Source organism: Tupaia chinensis, unplaced genomic scaffold (assembly GCF_000334495.1).
Source record: "Tupaia chinensis unplaced genomic scaffold, TupChi_1.0 Scaffold000563_1, whole genome shotgun sequence".
NCBI classification, from domain to species: Eukaryota; Metazoa; Chordata; class Mammalia; order Scandentia; family Tupaiidae; genus Tupaia; species Tupaia belangeri.
In genome coordinates, this window is record NW_006160076.1 from 984,236 (window position 1) to 1,009,649 (window position 25,414).

The 25,414-nt window shown below is 38.5% G+C and overlaps 1 protein-coding gene and 1 pseudogene across 1 annotated transcript in view; one reads left to right on the plus strand and one right to left on the minus strand.

The window, feature by feature from the left end:
• MAN1A1 (mannosidase alpha class 1A member 1) overlaps positions 1-18,521 on the plus strand; it is a gene marked incomplete in the record, with an annotated part of 195,065 nt that extends 176,544 nt beyond the window's left edge. Inside the window, 4 exon segments of the mRNA XM_014591346.2 lie at positions 5,148-5,367; positions 6,131-6,303; positions 15,254-15,369; positions 16,085-18,521. Coding sequence (XP_014446832.1) covers positions 5,148-5,367; positions 6,131-6,303; positions 15,254-15,369; positions 16,085-16,211 — 636 coding nt within the window.
• Positions 110-1,452, minus strand: LOC106735887 (uncharacterized protein C1orf43 homolog; annotated as a pseudogene).
• Positions 18,522-25,414: the final 6,893 nt, after the last annotated feature.

Consider the following 25,414-nt stretch of genomic DNA (forward strand, 5'->3'; position numbering starts at 1 on the left):
AAGAAAAAAAGAGCAAACTCGGATATGAGTCACACGGCTTCTTAGAAGTTCGTTTCTTTATTAGTTCTATGAGGCTTCAAGTTTTAACCTAAGGAATTCTTCTCCATATATTATAATTTCCATTATATTGTAATTACCATACTGGCCAAACATTGCCATTCTTTTTTTTAATAGTTCATTTGATTAAATCATTAATTTATAAAGTTGGACCAATACATTGGCTTTTCTGGGGAAACCATTCCTTTAAACTGTCTCACAATCTAGCATATATTACGTTAGGTGTCAAAACATTCCTTTTATTTTTTATTATTTATTCATAATGGAGTATGAAATGACAGTGAAAGGGCAGGTCCTTGCAGGTCAGGAAAGTCATGTTAATGTTTCAACACATTTGGTTTAAGTGGAACACCAGGGTAAGTGTTCCACATACCACCTGCTTCCTCACCTGACTGACCTCCTACCAGTTCCTTTCTTCTTTTCCACACATCAACCCTGTGATGCCCTGATCTCAAACAGCTCCCACTCAATTGTGTACAGAGGGATAAATACTGAAGAGACTTCATCCTGACCCTCACTTTTGGCATTAAATAGCCTTAAACATGGCAGGTGAACTCTGACCCAGACCAAATGAAGATTTTTAAGATATTTTGACAGAACATCTGAATTCAAATCTAGAAAAAAGTGCTATTGGGGAAAAATAAAGTCTTTGTTGATGTTCTGAAAATGCCCATAAGAATTAGGGAATACTTTAGGCAGAAACTCTGGACACAACAGAAACTTCAATAGGTACAGCCTGGATCTGCTGAGCCAGCTGTCGTGAGGGTTTGCTGGCAGGCAACCTGTCTTGCACATTGTGTCTGTTGAGCTGAGTCTAGAACAAGAATCTTCCAGCTCTATCCCAGAGTACTCTCCAATGTGTTATAGTTGTCCTTAAAGCTCTTCAATTCAAGGAAGTACTTTGCATGTTTACTCTTCTGACTGGAGGGGAACTGTGTCACCTGGATGGTTGCTGGGGAGACTCCAGGGGACTGAGTTAAGTCTTTGCTGACTGGTTTTGTCAGTGAGAGCTCCCAATTCGTAATTTGACCAAGGTGGCTAACTCACCCAGGGCCTCCTGATGGCGCAGGTACTTGCTCTATCCAAAGACCACGTTCCATAGTGGGCTGTCTCATAGCCATCCAGCAGGGTATCAGTAAGGGCCTTGCACACGCCCTTGAAAGGAATACTAGCATTTCACAGATACAGCTGTTAGGAGTGGAAATTCTTACCCATTAAGAATGGGGATACCAGCCTTCAGCATGAAATGGAAATCTCAGAGGCATGGACGTTGCCCAGAGCTTTCATTCTGCACAGATAGTTGTAGCAACTTTGATTTCCCTGGATTTCCAGCTGCAGCCGTCCAGCATTATCATCTACAAGGAGCTGGTGTTCATATTTTATATTCTTTTTTTTTTTTTTTTGAGAGGTTTTCGCTATAGGGCGCTTGCGCTCGCCAGACAGACAGAGACATAGAGACAGAAAGAGAAAGCGAGAAATCACCCCCCAGGGGGGATGGCCACGCCGCAATCCCTTCTCCTCCATTCTCCTCTCGGGATCTTGGGCACGCATGCACATGTGCCTGGCGTGAGTTTTAAGCCACCGGATCCAGAACGAGAACCGTGGTCGACTACGTGGGAGTCCAGCAACATAGCCATTACGCTAACTGCTGGTTCCCCATATTTGATATTCTGAACCCTGGATAATCAAATATCAATCTCTTCTTTCAGATCCTTAGGGGCATTGTGTCCCAAAGGGACATGAGGTCCTCTTCTATTAATAGATTTCATTGTAAAGCACATGATTTGCCTCTTGACAAAAATAAATAGCACCAACACCAAACTTCTGTAGGCCATCAATAGCGTGACTTTCACCCTGGACAGCCAGTTACTGCCAGACACCATGGCCTCTCTACCCCACACAGAACTGCCTGGGTTTACACCACTACCCTGCCTCATCAGTCCAGGCTCCACCAAACCAACAACATCTGGGTTCCCTGGAGCTCCCTGGCCATTTCCTTATGGGGGAAGAACAAGCCAGACCTGGCCCCAAAACATGGCAGATGAAGGGGCCATTATTCTAATCTTAAAGTGGCCCTCTAAGATCTTGGTGTTCCAAAAAAGGCAATTTTAATTTAAGCTTTGAATATTTCACCCCTAGTTTTTAGAACTACACCCACACAGCTTTTAGTATATTGAATTTAAACAAATCATTAATAGAAAAATGTATTAAGAACAAATAAAGTCAAAAGTATTTCCTGTTTCTCTTAGTAAGAAAAAATATCTTCAATGCATTATATATTTTTAATTTAGAAAACAAAGTTAGAGCAACTTAACTTTCAATATTGAGAAGCACCAATGTCTTATATAGCATAATTTCTTTTTGCTCTATTGTACTTTAATAAAGAGTATATTTTTATTGGACACGCAGATGGTATAGTGGTTATGTCACTGGAGTCCCACATGGCCAACTGGGGCTTGAGTCCTGGACCCACTGGTTTGAAAATCACACTAGGCACCTATGCGTATGTGCCCAAAATCCCAGAAAGATAATGAAGGAAAAGGGATTGTGGCATGGTCATATACCCTGAGGGGTGATTTCTCACCTTCCCTCTCACTGTCTCTCTCTCTCTCTCTCTCTCTCTCTCTCTCTCTCTCTCTCTCTCTCTCTCTCTCTCTCTCTCTCTCTCTCTCTCTCTCTCTCTCTCTCTCTCTCTCTCTCTCTCTCTCTCTCTCTCTCTCTCTCTCTCTCTCTCTCTCTCTCTCTCTCTCTCTCTCTCTCTCTCTCTCTCTCTCTCTCTCTCTCTCTCTCTCTCTCTCTCTCTCTCTCTCTCTCTCTCTCTCTCTCTCTCTCTCTCTCTCTCTCTCTCTCTCTCTCTCTCTCTCTCTCTCTCTCTCTCTCTCTCTCTCTCTCTCTCTCTCTCTCTCTCTCTCTCTCTCTCTCTCTCTCTCTCTCTCTCTCTCTCTCTCTCTCTCTCTCTCTCTCTCTCTCTCTCTCTCTCTCTCTCTCTCTCTCTCTCTCTCTCTCTCTCTCTCTCTCTCTCTCTCTCTCTCTCTCTCTCTCTCTCTCTCTCTCTCTCTCTCTCTCTCTCTCTCTCTCTCTCTCTCTCTCTCTCTCTCTCTCTCTCTCTCTCTCTCTCTCTCTCTCTCTCTCTCTCTCCAACAAGTGCACATGCCCTATGACAAAAGTCTCTCAAACAATTTTAAAAAGATTATCATTATCAAGGAGAAGATGCTTCAAATTATTATTCTGGACATTTGAGTTACTAGAAATACAGGGTTACTAAGCTTTAGCTTCCAGTGGATTTTGGAAAACATTTCATTCCAGAGCGATATGTTTTCTTTGGTTGGTTTAATAACAAAATACTTTTGAGTTTCCGGCTGACTGTTGTAGCCCTATCAGGAGACTACACTATGAAACCACAGTGCTCAACAATACCTGGGTAGGACATGAAATTACAACACATACAGTACTCATTTTTCCTAATCAGTTATCTGTAGCCTTGACCCAACTTTGTTTTAGAGCCACTAAAGATTGCTTTTCCTTTTTTATATTCATTTCCTTTTTTCCCATTGCCAGACAAAACCTTTTCATTGGTCTTGAAATATGTTGTAGTTTATTTTGAGAAGTTGCACCTTGGTTAAAATCATATTAAACAGAATATAATACTTTATTCAGGATCCATAACAGGGTAATAATGTTTCTCTAATCTATGCTCAAAAGCTATTACTCTTGCCACGTAGAAAGAATAATTTCTTGGGTGATAAACAAGTATCTGCTTGAAGAACTTCATTGCAATTTGCGTTATGAGAAGTGTAAATAGCTAGGATGTTAAGTTGCATTAAATAAAAATGAAATATTAATGTAATAACTAAACTGTCAATAAAATTTGTTTAACCACAGTTAATGAGCACAGTAGTATGCTCATCTCTTATCATTTTGGTTTCATTTGCTTATTTTTAATAAAAATAGAAAAGATTTTATCTGCCTGTGTATTCATTTTTCTCCATCATAAACTTTTTCCTGTGTCTTCTATTCCCAAATGTGCTTCCTAAAAACCTTTCTTATTTGATAGCAATATATAAATATAGACCTGGTCATATCCTTTTTTCTCCTAGGGAATAATTAGAAGCATTTTTCTTTGGGAGTAATTGAAAATTAGTAATTCTAAACACACTTGATTTTTGCTTTAGAAAATATAGGTCTTAATGTATTTCTCTATCTGGTTTAAAGAATATCAACAGTCCTGAGAGAGAAATAATGTAAATAGATGTTTTATAAATCATTTTTGTAAACAATATCATTCCAAATTTAAAGATTTTTATTCTTTATTTTGAAATATAGATATATGTTTATGTGTGTATATATATGTATGTTTTTAATATATTTATATTTTTAATAGAATTATTCGGAAGAAACTTGATTCAAGTATTACCATATTGGGTATATGAATCATGATAAACTACCTTATCGAATGTCAGTTACAGAAATGACTGCTTTCAAAATAAAAGGTTGCAGGGTCCTCTTGTAGATGCTGTTACTTCCATTATGGATAAGGATACCAAAATTAGGGGTAAAGTAAGCAAATTACTCACACCCACAGATTACTCACATAGAGTGTCAGAGCTGAAATAGGAAGCCAAGTAGTCTGATTCTAGGCAGCTACTCTTGGCCACTCTGTTTTACTATTTCTCAGAGCCTAAGGGAACCACTGGAAGAGTCATGCCACTAGCCTGGATGATATATACAAATTAGTCCTGTCCATCATCCATCATAGAGCCTGGACTCCTATTGTTTCTCCATTTGTGAAAATGAAAATGCACCAAACCTACTATTACCACTGTACCAGTGGGCTATCTTAGAGAAGAATATGAAGACTACGCATGTCTGGTCCAGGTCAAGCAAAACCAACTGGGCAGACTGAACCACGTAGTTCTAACTAACCAAATGAATAAGGCATAGACTAGAGAAAGAATACAGAAAGCAATAACAATTGTGAGTCATGTTTTAGTGTTTTTTGTTTGTTTGTTTTGTCTGTCTTTTAATGTTGGAATATTTTTTAGTATGCATCTGAGAGATTGCAAAATGTTATAAAGAAGTATTATTTTCAGGCCATTGAAACTCACTTGATCCGCAAGTCCAGTGGAGGACTAACTTACATTGCAGAGTGGAAAGGAGGCCTCCTGGAACACAAGATGGGCCACCTGACCTGCTTTGCCGGAGGCATGTTTGCGCTTGGAGCAGATGGAGCTCCCAAAGGCCTGGCCCAACACTACCTTGAACTGGGGGCTGAAATTGCCCGTACCTGTCATGAATCCTACAATCGCACATGTGAGTACATATTGTTCTTTGTTTATAGGCTATTACTATAATACATGCTTTGATTTCATCCAGTAAAGAATTTTGTCATTTGCTGCCATCAAAAGACTAACCACTATGCTTGATGAAACTTGATCACAATGAATATCTTAAAGGAATTTTTACTTCCACTTTTAACAGACACTGCTTTTCCACCTAAAAAATAATCTACCCTTAGTTTGCCAAGAAACAAAACTCAAAGCCATAAAGGATTAGCCAACCTAATTTACAAACCTCGGCTTTTAAATAACTTGAGGTTAAAAGTTACTGTCCCAATGTAAAAAGAAACTTAGTATTTTCTAAACTATTATTAATCTTCCTGGATCCCCATGAAAGAGACCATGAATTTCCACTCCTTTCTTATAAGCTAGAAGATTAGAGGACAAAGATTTAATACCTGGCCTTTTGTGTCATAAAGACTTAGATTCTCAGCCACTATGTTTCTAGCTATGTAATAAGGTCTCTGGTGGTGTCCTGCACCTACCTGGTGGGTGCTCAGTAAATGTTGTTTAAGTGAAAAAAATAAAGGATTGTTACCATTTTCTAAAATGGGCTCTCCTATGGCTAAATTTTAAAAGTATATTAAGGATTATATATTATGCAGTGTTTGGAACTACTCCCTAAAGCAATGATTTTGTCATCTCCCTTGAATGCTAAGTACATTCTAGTTTTGTTTAAGTTATAACACTACGCATTATCCAGGGCAATGACACTTGTTCAATCCTGTGTCCTTTAGTCATGAAACTAGGACCAGAAGCTTTCAGATTTGATGGCGGCGTTGAAGCCATTGCAACCAGGCAAAACGAAAAATACTACATCTTACGGCCAGAAGTTGTTGAGACGTACATGTACATGTGGCGACTGACTCACGATCCAAAGTACAGGAAATGGGCCTGGGAAGCCGTAGAGGTGATGTTTTAATTTGCATATGTTTCCTGTAGATAAATATTATAGTAAAAAATATGTAATGATACCTATAAATGTGACATACCAACTTTTCTGTAAATTTTAAAGCTGTGACCTGAGTTTTTTCCATTCTAGACTGTTTTCAGTTAAATCATCCTATATCCCTGACTTGAGCTTTGCTTTCTATGACAGTGATATAAATTTACCTACTTGGTAGACTTGGATATTGAAAGAGATATATTTTTATGCCTAGAAAAGCATATTAGAAAGTTAAGTTTCTGTGACTATAGACATGATAATTGCTTTATTCTACAAATGGTTATTGGCAACTTGGAGATACCTCTATCTGTTTCAAGAAGCCATTACAAGATTTTTTTCTTAGTCTTCAGGCTTTGAAATAATAGGATATGTTTGTACTTAGAGTAAATCAGCTGCATAGATCTAAATTTTAAGAAGAACTTAAAGAAAAATGGGTGTGTGTAAGGACATTCCTTTGTTAGTGTCAGGTTTCTCTAAATATCTAGGAGCTTTCTGTCTTTCAGATGTATTGTTTTTTGGTTTTGTTTTTTTCTTTTTTTGGAGAGGTTTTTGCTATAAGGCACATGCACTCACCATACAGACAGAGAGAGACAGAGAGACAGAAAGTGAGAAATCATCCCCAGGGGGGATGGCCACGCCGCAATCCCTTCTCCTCCATTCTCCTCTCAGGATCTTGGGCACGTGCGCACACACGCCCAGCATAAGTTTTAAGCCACCGGGTCTAGGATGCGAAATGCGGTCAACTACATGGGAGTCTAGCGACACAGCCATTATGCTAACTGCTGGTCCCCAGATGTGTTGTATTAATTGTCTGTCACATCCTGAGTTTCTTCCTGCCAAATATGGTATATCATTTTCCGAAACTATTGAACGCTTTGTGTACTGGATGCCTGAGAAGATACCCTCCAGATATACATCAAACAATGTCTGATTTTCAGATTTATTATATTCTGAAACAAGTGGGAGGAAATTCAGAGGATAAGAACAAGCAATTGCTTTAATTATACTCTCATTCTGAAGCAGAATGTTAGAAAGTTAACTGTTTTTAAAAATTGGCCACTGGGAATAACTTCTCACAGGAAATCTAAAATGAATGTTGCCTTTGTGTAAAATTTAATATCTTAAGAAACCAATGCTAAATCTTACTTATTACTCTTTCCGTTTGGTATTGTCTTATCACTAATTATCAGTCATTTTGAATAATACTTATGCTTTAGGCTTCTTTTTTTGCAAAATTTTTAATAATGGTTAATCAGTACTTTCTTTTAATATCTGTTTTTTTCTCAAAAGAAAATTTTTGAAATTGAGATTCACTAGGGAGTTATGTTGATCTCGAATTGGCCAGCATAGAAATTGAGTATCAATTTAAGTTGCAAATATCAGTTTAAATTGAAAGTATCATGAATACCATATTTATCAAATCTAAAACACTGTAATTTGTAAGAAAGATTGTTATTTTATATACTTCTAAGAAAGAACAATACCACTAATTAAATTATGCCATGTAATTTTGTAGCTGTTAAAATATGCAAAATGTATGACAGAGACTTGATCAAAAATGAAAAGCAAATCTCCATTGCTAGGTAAACAGGAAGCTTTGGTTTGCTTGATTTTGGAGGGGATAGGCAGGGGCTGGTTATTTGTAGTTTACTAATTTGGTTTTGTGTTGGATATTTATCTCCTGTCAAGTCTTTAGCAAGATATTTGAGAATAAAATTGTTTTCCTGTGCCACAATACAGGGGGCTCCCCGTTTTTGCCAGTAGTAACTTCTGCGAGAACTTGAGATATGGTGGTAAGAAGAGTTCTAGGATCTCTTGCCTTTGTTACAGCACAAAAATTATAGTTTTAGAAAGTGTGGTGGTACGTTTTTCCTGTGTCACATCCTGTTGACGGCAGCAGCCCCAGTGGGCAGTACCCCTGCATACTGATAGCTCATACCTCCAATGCCCAGTGCTTCTCAGCTTTCTGACCCAGAGCGGGCAGTGGTCTGGAAGTAAAGGGGCCCCAAGGGGAGAATGCTCAGCTAGTGAGGATTTGGAGTAGATGGATCATTTATCCATCTTCCTTTTTTAGAAGAACTGTGTGTGTGCTATACAGTTCTTCAGGGCCTCTAGGAGTGAACCCTGTTGCACTCAGATGTAACCTACTCAGCACATTCCACTGATTCTTCTCCAGTATTCGTTTCACTCTCCTTATTTGTTCACTTCTTAATATCACCTCCTCAAAACCTTTCTACACCCAGCGTTTGTCTCATGCTGTTTTTAAGGGAACTCAACCTAAAACATTGGGAATCTTAAAAATCTCTACTCAAAACAAGATTCCTCTCTCTGTCTTTGCCTGATGGTTATTTCCTATTATTTGAAAGACTTTGCAGCAAAGAGGAATATACTACTTAATAAAGTAATTCATTCCATTTTTTAATGACATAAGTTACAAAGTTACTCCTTTTGTGTTGGGTGTGTGTGTGTGTGTGTGTGTGCGTGCGTGTGTGTGTGTGTGTGTGTGTGTTGTGGTTTTGTTTTTAGTCACGGTCTACTGTGTCTGATCCTCCTGCCTCAGCCTCCCCAGCAGTGGGACTACAGGCGTGCACCACTGCCCCCAGCTTTGAAAGTTACTCCTTTTGCAGCCATTATTTAGGGTTCCGTGCTCTAGATGTTCTAGTGAAAAACAAAATTCATCTCTCTTCTCCATTTCAGCTCCTCACTTCCCTGAAGGCTGCATATTCTATCCGCTCTTACTATCTTCATCCATCACCTTCTTCCACCTTCTACTGATATGGTTTCCTGTGGTCCAATTTTTTTCTTTTAGTAGATTTATAAAATGCCTGGCTTCCATCAAAATGATGGACACATGATCTTAGTACTTCATCAGCTACTGTTGAGTCTCTTGTTTTGCAATAGCCATCTTATCCATACTTTCAGTTTGTAGAAGAATTTTTTCTTTTTTAAATTTTGCCAGAGGTCATGTGCACTCACCAGAAAGAGACAGAGAAAGTGAGAAACCACCCACCATGGCGGGGGGGAACCCTGGGGGAGTCACACCACAGTCCCTTCTCCACTTCTTCCTTTCATGATCTGGGTCACACATGTATACATGCCTGGCGTTTTACTCAAGCTCCTGGGTCTAGGGCTCAAACACATGGCCAGCCATGTGGGATCCAGCCACCCTAACCAACATGCCATGGGCTGGCCCATCAGTTTGTCAAGTACTTGTAATCCATCTTCCTACTTCTGTTCTCAGCCTTCTCTCACTAATATATGTGATAAACCTGCTTTCCATGTCTTAATTAAATTTCTTAATTATAATGTCAAGTAAGATATGAAAAGGTATATATACTAGAGACTTCCTTTGTAGGTTAATAGCAGTCCATTAATCACAGATGTTCAAGCACTTATGAATCCACCTACCAGAAAGTATACCTAACTGATTGGTTTTTTTCCCTCAATAATGTCACGAAGAACATTATTAAATTCTTCTCAGTCAAACTTCTGATGGCCTGGCTCTGGGGATGCAAGTGGTGGGCTGCCACCACATGATACTGGAGCCATATGAGAAGTCCAGGTTCAGAGGAGTGAGACTGACCTGAGCACACTGGACTCGCCAGTGCACCTGTGATCCTGGCTGGCTAGAAGGCTGCCAGGAGGATCGCGGTGTGGGAGACCCTGGCAAGGTGTGCCTCTTTCTCTCCCTTCCTCATAAAAATAAACTTTAAAAACAAATAATAAATCATGAAAACTTTTTAAAAAAATGGTATCTGGTAACTTATGAGATGTATCAAAATATTAATTATACATTTCTATCATTAATATTATGGTGCACAACAGAGGTTAAGTCTTATGTAGGAGTTTTTAGGGGAAAGTTGTTTTATTTTAGTTTGGTTTTGCATGTATATTTTTCTTTAGTCCCACATGGACATTGGGAATAACTTCTCACAGAAAATCTAAAATGAATGTTGCCTTTGTGTAAAATTGAATATCTTAAGAAACCATTGCTGGGGAACCAGCAGTTAGCGTAATGGCTATGTCGCTGGACTCCCACGTAGTCGACCACGGTTCGTGTCCCAGACCCGGTGGCTTAAAAAAAAAAAAAAAAACTCACGCCAGGTGCGTGTGCATGCGTGCCCAAGATCCCGAGAGGAGAATGGAGGAGAAGGGATTGTGGCGTGACCATCCCCCCTGGGGGGTGATTTCTCGCTTTCTGTCTCTATGTCTCTCTCTGTCTGTCTGGCGAGCGCACGTGCCCTACAGTGAAAATCTCTCCAAAAAAAAAAAAAAGAAACCATTGCTGAATCTTACTCATTACTCTAACCATTTAGTATGTGTCAGAGAATGATTAGTATGTGTCAACTCAGAGAATGATTTATCTTTCCCGTTCTTGCTCCTACCTCCCAGGCTGATCCCTGTTCCCAAACTCCCTTTGATAAGTTCATTTTGCCTGCATCTGTGTTCTGCTCTTGAGTTCTGATCAAGGCAGACAGCTTCAGTAGTATAATTCCTTGGGATTTACTTTTATAAATCTCCATGGATTTGCCATTTTTCTAGTTTATTAATAAGAGAAAGAGAAAGATAGAAAGTACCCTCAATAGGGTCTCAGCCACAGTCCTCCCCCAACTTCTCCCAGGCAGCCAAGGTCATGGGCAGATGCATGTACACCTGACAGGTACAGGTCAACCCAGGAACTGAACCTCCATCTTCCATATGGCTTCCAGCATTGCTGAGCATTGTGTTACCACTGCTCCACCTCAGCTGGGCTATATCCTCATAGTCATGCTTTCTGACTAACCATTTACCTCATGCTGCTTTCTTACCTCTTCCGCCTTCCAAAAGTACAGTCACTTAGAGTCAGGCTTAACTTTCACTCTTTGTTTCATGTTCCAGTCACTGTAAACATTTCCATGTTCTATTCTCTGCTGCTAACACATCCAGCTACAGTCAGTAATATGCATTAGTATAATATGCACTATATAGCATTAAGGTGGACTCTGTGTCTGGAGGCTGAATGTTCCAGGAAAAGATTGCAGTCAAAGGACTATCTGATCAGATTATGCTCTACAGACACATGACCGCTTCCACGGTTGAGATGCTGGCAGGGCCTGTTATAGGAGCCCAGGAAAGCTACTCATCCCCAGCTTCACATTCCCAAAGTCTGAAAATTTAGACTTCTAGCATGAAGGTATTTCATTGTTTGAAAGTTTAAAAATGCCTCTTTGTCTTTTTTTTTTAAAGAAAATGTCATTTTTTAAAAGCCAAAGGCCTCAAAAATGAAAATCACTAAGCCTCTCTAAACCTTTGAAAGGATCCCATCCCTGCACTAAACATTTCTTCATTTTGTTTCATTCACATTACATCCCCATGCTGAGAAAAAGGATGCTACCTGGGATAAGGAGTTTCTGAGGCCACGATTAGAATCTTGAACTGGGAGTTGGTCCCTCTACTCTCCAACTTTTATTGTGTTCTTTTTTTATTTTCCACATGAAAGAGAGCGAGAGAAGTACCCTCTACAGGGTTCTATCACACTGCAGTTCCCTTTCTTCATCCTTCAAACTCCTCAGGATCCTGGGCATACTTGTGTATACACAGCATGTTTTCAGGCCTACCCAACATCTGGACCATGGCTGGCTATGTGGCTTCCAGCCTTGCATAGCAGCTGGGCTTGATTTTACTCTTGACTACTATTATAGTTGGCCCCGTGATGACGGTAGGAGAACAAGAGTGAGTAGGGATGAACAGTTGGCTCGCTGGCAAAGTCATGATGTGTTTTTCTACACAGAAGTGTGTCATGACTTTCCTATTGACTCAATAGAAAGAAAGACAGTTGGCCATTGTCTATCCCAAAAGCAGTTCTTTTTTTCTACAATGAAAGAAGAAACATATGGAAATATCTGTAGGGAGGAAGGCTGACCGTTTTATCATTCCTGGTCCTCTCATTAGCATTTCACCAAAGAACTTAAAGAGCACAGTCGAGAAAATATTGTGTGGATATAATCACTTTCAGGAAATGACTGGAAATGAGGTTTCATTATGTTTTACACCAAGTTTTCCCATTTCTTCTAGGTCCTAATTTCCTTTTCCTTTTTTACAAATAATTTTTAGGCTACTCTCTGGATCTGGTATTTAACTTTATATCAAAAAGTCCTTTTATCAAAAAGGAAGGAAGTAAAAAAGATAGTAGGACGTGAAAGTTTCTTTTTTCAGGGTCATCCCCATTTGGCTCATTGTCTGGAATTTGGAATGTAATCAAAGCATCTTTTTAAGTTAACTGTTCTAATTTTCCTGGGGGGTTTTCAAAGGTACCAGTCATGAGGCATTTTCCTCATTTTCTGTATTCCTGTAGCCTGCTGGTCAGATTTTCTTTAACCTGGTAATTAAATGCTTCTGTGGCCCCATGCTCCCTCTGCCCTCCAGCCCTGATGTGAAAAATCGATATCCTCATTATCAGTGTGTGCAGATGGAAGCTGCTCTCAGTGCATCGTCCCGGCTCATGAGACACTGTGGCTAGCATTTGCCTTCCTTTTTCTCTTTTCTGGGCTCTACGTGCTTAGACCCTAATGTTCTTCCAAAACTCTTTTCTAGTTAATGAAGATTTTTGTTAACTAAAATATCAAGGCCTGTGCTTCCCATCTTCTTGGGTTAAAGGGAGAAATATGGGATATACTTGTATATGTGAAAAGAGAGGCATGCAGAAAATGATTTGTAAGAGAAAATTTAAAAATAAATGAAAAATGACATGAGCAATTAAGGTAACTTTATTTATTATAAAGATTAGGGTTTTAGTCTATAACTTTGTTATTTCTTGCTCACAGCCTATGAATTAGAACCAGATTTCAGATGGCAATTTTTATACAATGGAAGTTTATATTTGGCCATATAATTAGTAGGATCAGTAGGGTATAGTGAGCAGAAAATAACTTTGCTAGTGATGAATATGCCTGGTAACTAGCAAAGCAGCCAGTACAGTTTCAAATATAAAGAGCAGGAAAAAAATCAACTCAAAATGGATTAAAGACTTATGTTTTAAACATTAACTCCTGAAGTCATAAAATTCCTAGAAGAAAACATTGGAAAAGAAGCCCCTTGACAATGGTCTCAGCATGAGTTTTTTGGACTTGACACTGAAAGCATAGGTTTGAGACTACATCAACTAAAAGTTTCTGTACAATAGGGAAACAGTCAACTGAACAGAAAGGCAACATATAGAATAGGAGAAAATATTTACAAACAATATACCTGATAATTGATAACTACTATCCAAAATACATAAATGAACTCATACAACTCAAGTGGAAAAATAGTAATAACAACAATTATAATACCTAATTTAAAAATAGGCAGAGGGGAGCCACCAGGTGGCATGGTGGTTAGGGTATTGGAGTTCCACATGGCCAACTATGGTTTGAGTCCTGGACATTGTGGCTTGCATTTTCACTTTCCCTCTCTTTCTTTCTGTCTCTGTCTCTCTCTGGTGGGTGTACATGCCCTATAGCAAATTTAATGATAATAAAATCAAATAAATAATTTTTTTAAAAATGTGCAAAGGACCTGAATAGCTAGTTCTCTAAAGAAAATATACAAGTGGCCAGAAGTTATATATAAAAAAGTGCTCAACATCACTAATCATCAGGGAAAGTATAAGTCAAAATTGCAATGAGTTATCACATGACACTTGTTAAAAGTGATATTATAAAAAAAAAAAAGATAAGCAGTGTTGGCAAGGATGTGGAGAAAAGAGAACCCTTGTACACAGTTGATGGCAGTGCAAATTGGTACAGCTATTATGGAAAATAATATGACACTTTCATTAAAACAATTTAAAATCAGCCTTCCAATGTAAGTGTATTCACACAAATGATAGAATGTGGTAAGTGAAATAAGCCAGCAGAGGGACACATAATGTATGATCTCACTTACATGTGAAATTTAAAATAAAAAAGAACTCATAGAAGCAGGGTAGAATGGTGGTTACCAGAGATCAGGGACTAGGCAAGAAGGGGAAATATTGGTCAAAGGGTACAAATTTCAGTAACGAGATGAGTAAGTTCTGGAGACCTAATATTATAGTGTGACTGTAGTTACTAATAATATGAGTAGATCTCAAGTGTTCTCACCACGAAGGACAGAGCAACTATTTGAGATGTGAGGTGATGACTGTCTGTCTACTGCATCACAGTAATCGTTCTGAACTCTGCCATTGGACAAAAGCAGCTACAGACAATATGTAAACAAATAAGCATGACTGTGATTTATTAAAACTTTATTTACAAAAATAAGAAATAGATTGGATTTAACCTATGGTCCACAGTTGCCAAATGTTGCTCTAGACCATAGAAGGAAATGATAGAAATTGGTGAAAAATTATTATAAAACTAAGTGTAGAAGTGTTTCCAGTGAAATAAGATATATTGTCCAGAGCCCAAAAGTGGCTGAATTCCACATGGCTGACTTTATGGTCCATGTCCCAGTCCCAGCGGCTTGAAAATCACTCCAGGCACATGTGTGCATGTGTGCCCAAAGTCCCAAGAGGAGAATGGACTGCAGCATGGCCATCCCCCCTGGGGGTGATTTCTCACTTTCCTTTTTTCCTCTCTCTCTCTCTCTCTCTATATATATATATATATAGATAGATAGATAGATAGATAGATATAAAGATATAAAGATATATATATATATCTTTAGTACATGTATGCACCTTAGAGTAAACTTAAAAAAATAGAAGTCATGTCTGTATGTCCTATAACTTTTCATATTTTATTTGCCTTTATATTTTATGCGTTTTTCAATTTTTTACCTAAAACCTGAAGGTTTTCATTCTTCTTGAAGCTTTATTTTATCTGAATTTGACAAACTAATAATAAAAATTAATGTCAACCAGTTTACTGAAATGTGACCATCTGTTTTTCTCCTCTTTGTAAACTAGGCCCTGGAAAATCACTGCAAAGTGAACGGGGGCTATTCAGGCCTAAGGGATGTTTACCTCCTTCGTGAGAGTTACGATGATGTGCAGCAGAGTTTCTTCCTGGCAGAGACACTGAAGTAAGTGACAGTTGTTCTAAAAGCTTATGGCTCAGGTACCAGGGCAGGTCTTTTCTGTAGATACCTTTATCATGACCACCTTGAAATATTAATAATACGAAGTATGACTGATTCAGGATGCCATTCCATTTGCGTGGCAATGATTGCTGATAGATTTTTAATCGTTACTGCGTTTGATGCTTGGGACGATTTGCATGGTTCTTATACACAAATACCAAAGCACAAGAGTAGCTTCTTGGGAACCAGCAGTTAGCGTAATGGCTATGTCGCTGGACTCCCACGTAGTCGACCGCGGTTCGTGTCCCGGACCCGGTGGCTTAAAACTCACGCCGGGCGCGTGTGCGTGCGTGCCCAAGATCCCAAGAGGAGAGTGGAGGAGAAGGGATTGCGGCGTGACCATCCCCCCTGGGGGGTGATTTCTCGCTTTCTGTCTCTATGTCTCTCTCTGTCTGTCTGGCGAGCACACGCGCCCTACAGTGAAAATCTCTCCAAAAAAATAAAAAAATAAAAATAAAATTAAAAAAAATTTTAAAAAAAAGAGTAGCTTCTTTACTCCACATTAATGAGGATATCCCCCTGAGGGTTTTGATGGATTTCATGGTCGCCCATGGTTCTCCAGAAGATAAAGACATTGATGTGGGTTTTGCAGTGTTTTTGTAGTTTTGCTGCCTGGCGTGGTCTCTCGGGCCTCATGTACTCATGTTTCTCTCACCAGATATTTGTACTTAATATTTTCTGATGATGATCTTCTTCCACTGGAACATTGGATCTTCAACACGGAGGCACATCTTCTCCCTATAATCCGTACGGATAAAAAGGAAGCTGAACTCAAAGAGAAATAAAAAGACACTTTTATATTTTACCCTGCTCCATTCCCTTCACACATACTTTAATAATTCCTTTTCTGGTAATCAGGCACATGATGAACTTTTGTTAATAGGTCTGTGATTATTCTAAGTTCCAAAATTGTTTTGCAGTCTTTTTGTTTATTGTCATAGGCATAGATGGACCAAAACTCTTTTCGTATCCTCTATTATTCAGTAAGGTTGGATTCATATGAACCTGGAGTCACAGGATTTGTTTGTTTATTTTAAGTAATCTATTATTTCTGGAGTCCATGAAGGTATAATATCGTTTTATTAAACTGAATAGAATGGTATACCAATGACCTCTGAATTACAATTTGATTTGACTGCAAAACTTTTTCCTCCTCTATGAGGAGATGATGTCTGCTTTAAGCTGTAATGTTTTGCCATGTTGCAAAAAGCCATAATAATAAATTAAGTATAAAAAAAGCTTTTTCATTTTCAATTTCATGTTGATCTGGTTTGTCTATCCACCAGGGACAGATCTTATAACTGTGACAGCCTCCTTATGCGGGTCTATCATTATTTGATAGGATGTCTTCTAAAATGCTTCACTCTCATTGTAATTCAAATTAGAAAGTCATCCTAAAAGGATCATCTCATGTGGACCTCATTTCCTTAGAACCACAGTATATTTCTGTTGATTAATTGTATGCGTGTTTCCTAATTTGTGAATTTGTTCTCTAATTTTACTTTAAACACCATGCCATTTCTAGATCATAGACTGGCTAATTGCTTCCATTCTCTACTACACAGTGTGAGGCGAGCCCTCAAGTTTTGCGGAGTTCTGCTGTCACTGAATTACATTTCTTAAAGGGAAAATAGTGAAACTTTCAGTTTGTTAGCTTTTTACTTTGAAATGAATATATGAAGAAATTGGGTCTTTCTAAAGAGAGGGTGACTATTTCATATGGTTTTATGGATTTGCTTTTATTTTATCTTTATTTCTGTTTTCTTAAGAAAAGAAAGCTTTCCATTTGGCTCAGATTTTGCAGATTTGGAAAGTGCCCTTTGCAGTTCATGGAAACAAGATCTGACTCTGTGAAAGCAGATTTACCGATTTGTCTACTCATGGCCAATTAAGGAAAATCTAATCAATTTAGGCCAAATAAGGATGGGTTCTATTTTGTATGGTTAAATTCAACATAGAGATCCCAACTTAAAAGTAACACATGGGAAAGGAGTTTCCCAGTTCCCCACAACCTTGCAGTAGGTCCAGACGATTACATGGTTCTTCTAAACATTAAGATTTGAATTATGAAGGTTTTTCCAAAAATACATCAGGTGACACCTTGTATTTTCGTATCATATTGGTTCGTGATATATATTTTCATGAAAGGGCTAATATGATGATACCTATGCTGAAGTACAAGACTTTGCGTTCCTAGATTTTCGAACAGGAATGGTCAGACAGATCAGTGCAACCCCATGGATTAGGCTGTAGATATGCAATTGCTGCATGTGGTGTTTAAAAACGATCCAATGTCAGCAATTTCATATGGTTTCAACCTAATATTTTTTAAGCCTCAATAGACTTAATAGTTTCAGTATTTCAGCTTTTGAAAGTCTTTTGAAAAATTTCCTTTGTCTGACAGAATAAAGATCTGCTATTTTTTAACCTTTTAGTATTGTACATTGGTATATGTCAAAGAATAAATTAATAAAATTAATAAATGAAAAAGATCCTTTAATATATTATTATTGCCATGTTAACGTGTATCTGTGATCCAGAATAACTTCCGTTCAGATCTCTAGTCACCCTAATGAAATGAATGGATATTGAGAGTCATTTTTTTCCCTGAACCTTAAGATAAAATATGAAAAATTGTTGCCAAAATAGGGTCATATATATCTAGGTTCCAATTTTATAATGAATATCTTAGGTAGCAATTAAAATGTATTCACATTCTTTGTTTTTCTATTTATTTAAAAGGGCACAAAGTTGGTAAGTATTTCTGCATCACATAGGCTATTAAAATCAGGTGTTATGTCCACACTGCACTATAAAGGCCCTTCGGTACCTGGTGGAAGTAGATAGGGAGCTGGACTATGTGTTGATCTGCCAATGGCAAGAATAAAATGTTCGCAGTTCTAGAACTCGGATTTTTTTAAAATTAAAGTTCTAAACCACCAAAAATGTAAACAAGATAAGAGATTGATATTATGAAGATATAAGTTTATTAAAGTTATATTTTATGTTAATTATTTTTAGACAACTGAAGTCTTTAGGTAGAAATCATCTTTCATTTTCAACAAACTGTGTGGTTAAATTTGCATATGTATTCATACCCTGAAAGATGAGCAATTACAATAGTACTCAATTTTGTGTTTATGCAGTATGTTTTTGATATACTTTGTGCAGTTACTATTACACACATAAGTTGTATCACAATTTACGGACTCAATGGCTTTTGTTTGTCATGACTTTTTCATGTGTACTGCCCATTTTTTACATTGATTGTTTTTTATCTGTACATAAATTCATTCTGTCATTTCCAACTTTATATAAATCTCTAATATTATGAGACATAATAGAGTGACACATAATTTTTAAAAATTATATTTGTAAAATTTCTCTATTGTGAATAAAGTCTTTTAATATATCTTCTCATTTGTTATATTTTTCTCCTTTTAGGTAAGTTTGTGAATCTAGGAGTAAATGCAGATAGTTGCACATAGAAACAGTAAATTTTAATAGCAATTCCATAATATACCTAAAGAATCTTGACCAGGAAACATTTCCTGTTGAGACTTTGCATTGCAGGCCAGACTGTGGCCTCTTGGTTAAGATGTGGATCCCATGAAACTGTCTACACAGTTAAAGTCCCAGAACCTGCAGTTTGAGAAACACACTAGGCATGTATGCATGTGTGCCCTAAATTCCAGAGGGGATTGCAGCCTGACCATGCTCCATAGGGTGTGTTTTCTCATTTCTCTTTCTTCAGCAAGTGCATGCTTCCTCTGGCAAACTGAAAAAAAAAGGAAGGCAAAAGAAGAAAAAATTAAGAGGTGCAGGATAAGAGGATCATAGGTGTCAAAAACAGCATGAAGGGATCAGCTATCAGCGTAATGGCTATGTTGCTGGACTCTCATGTAGTTGACTGTGGTTCAAGTCCCTGACCCGGTGGTTTAAATTCATGCCAGGCGCATGTGCGTGCGTGCCCAAGATCCCAAGAGGAGAAAGGAGGAGAAGGGATTGCAGTGTGGCCATCCTCCATAGGATGGTGATTTCTCACTTTCTGTCTCTCTCTTTCTGTCTCTCTGTCTCTCTCTGTCTCTCTGGTAAGTGCACGTACCCTATAGCAAAAACCTCTCCAAAAATAAAAAAATAGCATGAAGTATAATACTGGTTCTTATATGATCCTTATTCTTCAATTTGCATTCCAATTAGGGCTATTAGACTCATCCCCGCCCCTTAAAACAAAACAAAACAGCATTTACTTGTGCCAAATTCAAAAATAAATTCTGCTGTGGAAATTCAGGGACACAAGAGGGCCATAGGATTTGAGTGCTCCAAGAGGCTTAATAGAGAAAAAAAGTTACATTACAAGAGAACCTCTAAAGTATTTGAAAGAGCCTAGCTTTTTCAAATTCATAGTGTACTTTTTCAAATGTTTCAGATGCTTTAGTTGCTATTCCCTCAGCCTGGAATTCTCCCCAGTGTTTTTATAACTCATTCTTCACCTAATTAGTGAGGCTTCCTTGACAAATCAGTGTAAAATTTACCATCATCTTACCCAACCTTATTTTCTACTTAACGTTTATTATTTACATATTTATTTCTTTTTTTTTTTAATTTTTTTTTTTGAGAGATTTTCACTGTAGGGCGCGTGCGCTCGCCAGACAGAGAGAGACATAGAGACAGAAAGCGAGAAATCACCCCCCAGGGGGGATGGTCACGCCGCAATCCCTTCTCCTCCATTCTCCCCTCGGGATCTTGGGCACACACGCACACGCGCCCGGCCTGAGTTTTAAGCCACCGGGTCCAGGACACGAACCGCGGTCAACTACGTGGGAGTCCAGCGACATAGCCATTACACTAATTGCTGGTTCCCTACATATTTATTTCTTTATGTTGTCTACCTTATCCCTTAGTATTTAGGCCCAATGAGAGCAGAAACGTACTTTGTTTGACCACCTGCCCCACCCCCGCCCCTTTTTCTATATCTGTAGTGCCTGGAGCAGTATGTAGCCCTTGGAGTAATGTGCCATGAATGTTTGATGAACAGGTGCATAAATGGATGAGATTCTACCTTATGTTCATAGGTTATGTGATAACTATTTGCAAATATCTTTTAGTAAGGAATAATGTTTAATGGTATTGAAGTTTGTGTTTGTGATTGGAATCAGCTCTCAACCAATACATTTTTTTAAACCACTCCTTTCATTAGGTACCATTTATGGGGCCGGCAGGTGTTGTGGTGGTGAAGGTGGCCGAAACCCACATGGCCAGCTGCATGGTTTGAGTCCTAGACCAGGGGACAGCTTAAAAACATACTGAGTGTGTGTGAATGCATGCCTAAAATGCCAAGAGAGGAATGGAGGAAAAGGGACTGTGGCGTGGCCATCCCATTATATATTTTCAGTGTTGCTATTTGAATAGTCTACTATTGTTTGATAATGGCTTAATCTTGTAGTCTCTCCCTCATATAAAAACAACAACAATAAGAGCAAACAAAAAACTATTCCAACAGCATCAAGCAAAGGAATTGATTTTCTCTCTACCATATAGTCAAACAGGGACCTTCTGAATTCAGTCATTTGTAACAGGAGTGACATCAGTTGTGTTTACCCTGCTGATAACAGAATTACTAAAATGTATTCTAAGCATGGTTTTTATTTATACCAAAGACCAGTCATCTGCATAGAGATGACCATTTGGCAACCTGCACATCAGATTTTTGATACTGATATGTAGACAATTGCTTAAAATTTTTATAAAGTTATAAGGTAGCTTTTTCATTTAGGCGTAGAGTGTGTGTGTGTGTGTGTGTGTGTGTGTGTGTGTGTGTATGTTTATCTTGGCTCCCTAGCTTGTGGCTGAAATGTGAGAACAGTAAAGAGAATCTTATTTAAACTTAACTGACAATGGTCCAAAAGCTGATTTCTGTTTTTCTCAGGGTCATCCCAGGCATGCTAACCAATTCATGAGTCATAATTTTCAGGAAATATTTGCCAGGCATCAGATATGCATTTAAAGTCTTAATACTACGTAGGAGTCTAGACAACATTTAGTCCAACTCATTTTAAGTATGAGGAAATGGGGGATGGGGTCCCAAGGTCAGGAATTGTTATCTATTATTCTGTGCTGAAAGGCAGGGATATGGTAAAATTTTATGTTAATAAAAAAAACATGCATTGTACAAGACTATGCCCTTGTATTCAACCAACCACTCCAAAACAGAGGTATAAATTCCAGGTTTAACCTTGAAAAACAGTCTAATCTGAGTTTCTGTCTTTCAAGGTTTGGGCTATAGTTTACCTACAGCAGAATCTTTTGTAAAGCTTAATAAAATGCAGATTCTAGAGCCTTCTTCCAAATTTAATAAATTAAAACTGTGGTGGGGCCCTGTAATTGCCAATTTCAACTAGTAATTTGTGTTATTCTTCCACCTTCTAACACTGAGACTCACAATTTTAAGTTACAGGTAGATGGGAGTCCCAAGACTGGCAGAAGAATTTAATGAATTAGCCAGTCATGACTAACATGTATCTTTTTCTGTATTTTTGTTTCTATATCAGTGTCTAAGTACAACTTGACATAATTTTGATCACTTTGGAAACATTAGAATCATCCTCCTATAAGAGAATTTCTGACCAATAAGTCATACACCTAATCCTTTTGCAAATAGATTCATACTGAGTTTTTATACATAATTCTTTCTTATTAGGGAACTCTCACAAGTACAAACTTTGAGGACAGCAGGTAGCACAGAGGTTAAGGCAGCTGGATCCCACATGGCCAACTGCACAGTTCAAGCTCCAGATCCTGCACCTTGAAAAACACCAGGCACATGTGCATATGTGCCCAAAATCCCCAGGGGAAAATGGAGGAGAAGGGATTGGAGCATAGTCATTCCCACTGGGAACTGATGTCTCAATTTTTCTCTCTCTGTCTCTTTCTCTCTGTCTCTCTTGTGATCACATGCACTCGATAGCAAACTGAAAATAAATAAATAAAATATATCTGAAAGAATAAATTAAAATAACTAAAATAAGTACTAACTTTACTCTTCCTTTTTTTTTTACAGGAACTGTTTCATTTGCTTCCCCCCAGTAACTGCTTTTAAAGGCAGTTCCTAAATGGTTCTCTCTGTTCTTGTTGATTTTAACTTGACTGTCAAGTCACTTGCACAGACTACACTGAATTCCTATAATAGTTTGGCTATGTGTCTTGTAAATGTCTAAAGTGTTCTTGGAAATGACCTTTGAAAAGCACCTTCATTTTCCTCTTGTCCTGTGTTTTTACATTTATTGCAATGCTAATCATCGAAGATTTGTTGGCTTGCCATTATTATGATTACTTTGAATCTCTTTAAAACATGCCATTACTTACTGAATAAATTAACTTAAGTTTGTGTCACAGATCCATTTAATTCTCCAGTGAATGCAAATTACCATGAAATGTTAGAAAGCAGTGATAGATATATAGCTTTTTAAAAAACATTTCCACATATCAGATACTTCGGCCTTAGGCTATGCGCACATATTAATTCATAATTCTGCAAACAGGACCAGAAAATGTACCGCTTTTCCAACACTACTGACACCTGAGAGGTTTTTGTTTGTTTTGCTTTGTTTTTCCAACTGTTGCAGCAGAAACAAGTGAATTATCTCATTCACAGAATCTTTAGGAACTTTGTTACTGACATTTCAACTCTGGGAATTCTCTGTGGAAAATAGCAACACCTCACATATAATCTGGTGTTGGAACCAGGACGGGAGATTTTGACATGAGCTTCTTCAAAAGACACAAAGCTCTCGGTTCCCTTTCATTAAGGTGACAGCTCTACCTTGTTGTGAACTAAGGCTCTCTATTTAGTGACAGAAGGAGAGCAAATTGTATCTTTCTTCTTTGTAGGAACCCTCTACCACTCTGCCATTCAATATTGCACAGCACCTTAATCTCACTGGTTAAATAAAACCCAAGTGCATTTCAACTACTATTCACATTCCTCTTCTATCTTGCTTTTGTCAAATTGGTAACTTTGTGATTTACATAATCTTAGCCAGGAGTTGCAAAAATATATACATTGTCAATGCCCCCATTAAAATATTATGTCCCTTCAGTCTTCCGTAAGTGATGCTGTAGAACTGAGGTAGAGGGACCAGCAGTTAGTGTAACGGCTATGTCGCTGGACTCCCATGTAGTCGACCGCGGTTCACGTCCCAGACCTGGTGGCTTAAAACTAATGTCGGGCACGTGTGCGTGCGTGCCCAAGATCCCGAGAGGAGAACAGAGGAGAAGGGATTGCAGCGTGGCCATCCCCCCTGGGGGGTGATTTCTCACTTTCTGTCTCTCTGTCTCGCTCTGTCTGTCCGGCGAGCACACATGCCCTATAGTGAAAACCTCTCCGGAAAAAAAAAAAAAAAAAAAAAGAATTGGGGTAGAAAGTAGGCGTAGTTGGGCCAAGGGAAAGCAAACTTCATTAAAGACAGGACAGCTGAGCCCCAAACTTACCTCTGTCATTAACTCCCTGTGTGATCGGAACAAGCATTGAAAGTCTTCACATTTCAGTTTCCTCACCAGGGAAATGACAGGTGTGATTAGCTAGGCAGAGAAGCTAGGCTGTGCATTGAGTGATGTCCATCATGGATGCTTAAGCAAGAAACATCAGTACAACGCCATGAACTTTCCATTCATGGGCTAGAGACCACTGCACCCAAATCACAAGACATCAAAACCTTAGTGTCCTCACCCATAAAATGCAAATAATCATATCTGCTTCCCAGAGAATTAAAATAAGCAACATATGTAAAAGTCCTTAGCTCTATGCCTGACAGAATTATGCTTTCAGTTCCATGAGTTCTGGCCCTCACTTTCAGCTCTTACATTGTGTGAAAGAATCCTCTCTTTTCTACCTTGGGAAGCCTCCAGCTTGTTTTGTTATGACAACACGTTAGCTATTATTTTGCTTACTGTTTCCAACTACCCTAGGCCTTTCTGGAAGCCTTCCTTCCATCAGATGCTTTCAAATACATGTTATTACTCATCTTCCAGGGTCAAAGTTTAGCTCTTATTTTCTGACATGAGAAGTCAGAAATAGCCCACTTTTTCTTCACACCTATGTCAGACACTAATTGAACATTTTTCCACCTTTTGATTAAAGAGCAGAAGGTTATCTTTTAGTTTTTGTAGAAGAAAAGTAATAGGGATCAAACTGCATGACTGTGGAAGTGGTAAGGACACTATCGTGTTTGTGCATTCAAATAATCCAATGGAAATAAAGCAGTGACTACAGTAGTTAACAATTTCTTTTAGATTGAACGGCAGTTTCATTTTAATCCCAGAGTAGCTTTGAAATCAATTTTACAAACTAGGAAATATTACAAACATTACTTTTTTTTGAGAGGTTTTTGCTATAGGGCACGTGCACTCGCCAGAATGACAGAGAGAGACAGAGAGATAAAAAGCGAGAATTCACCCCCCAGGGGTGATGGCCACACCGCAATCCCTTCTCCTCCATTCTCCTCTCAGGATCTTGGGCACACACGCACGTACGCACACATGTCTGATGTCAGTTTAAGCCACCAGGTCCAGGACTCGAACTGTGGTTGGCTACATGGGAGTTCAGCGACATAGCCATTACGCTAACTGCTGGTCCCCAAAATAACTTTTTTGAAAGAGCCAATATTGCTTCCAAAACCCAACCTGTATGTTTGAAAATCACTTATAGTGACTTAAAACTGAGTACTTCCATAGTAAAATGCATAAAGTGATTTTGAGAGTCTACTGACCCATTTCCCCCAAAACCTCCCACCCTCCCACCAAAATGATCTCTTAGTATCTACAGCACTGAGGCATGACTTATATGTGACTAACACCTTTTGTTTCTAAACTTCTAAGTTTCTTTGTTTCTTCAGTGAGTAAAAAATAGAGACAGCCTCCCCAGGGTCATGATGCTATGGTCAGCTCCCAGCTTCAGCCAATACTGGATCGTGGTACATGCATGCCTGTG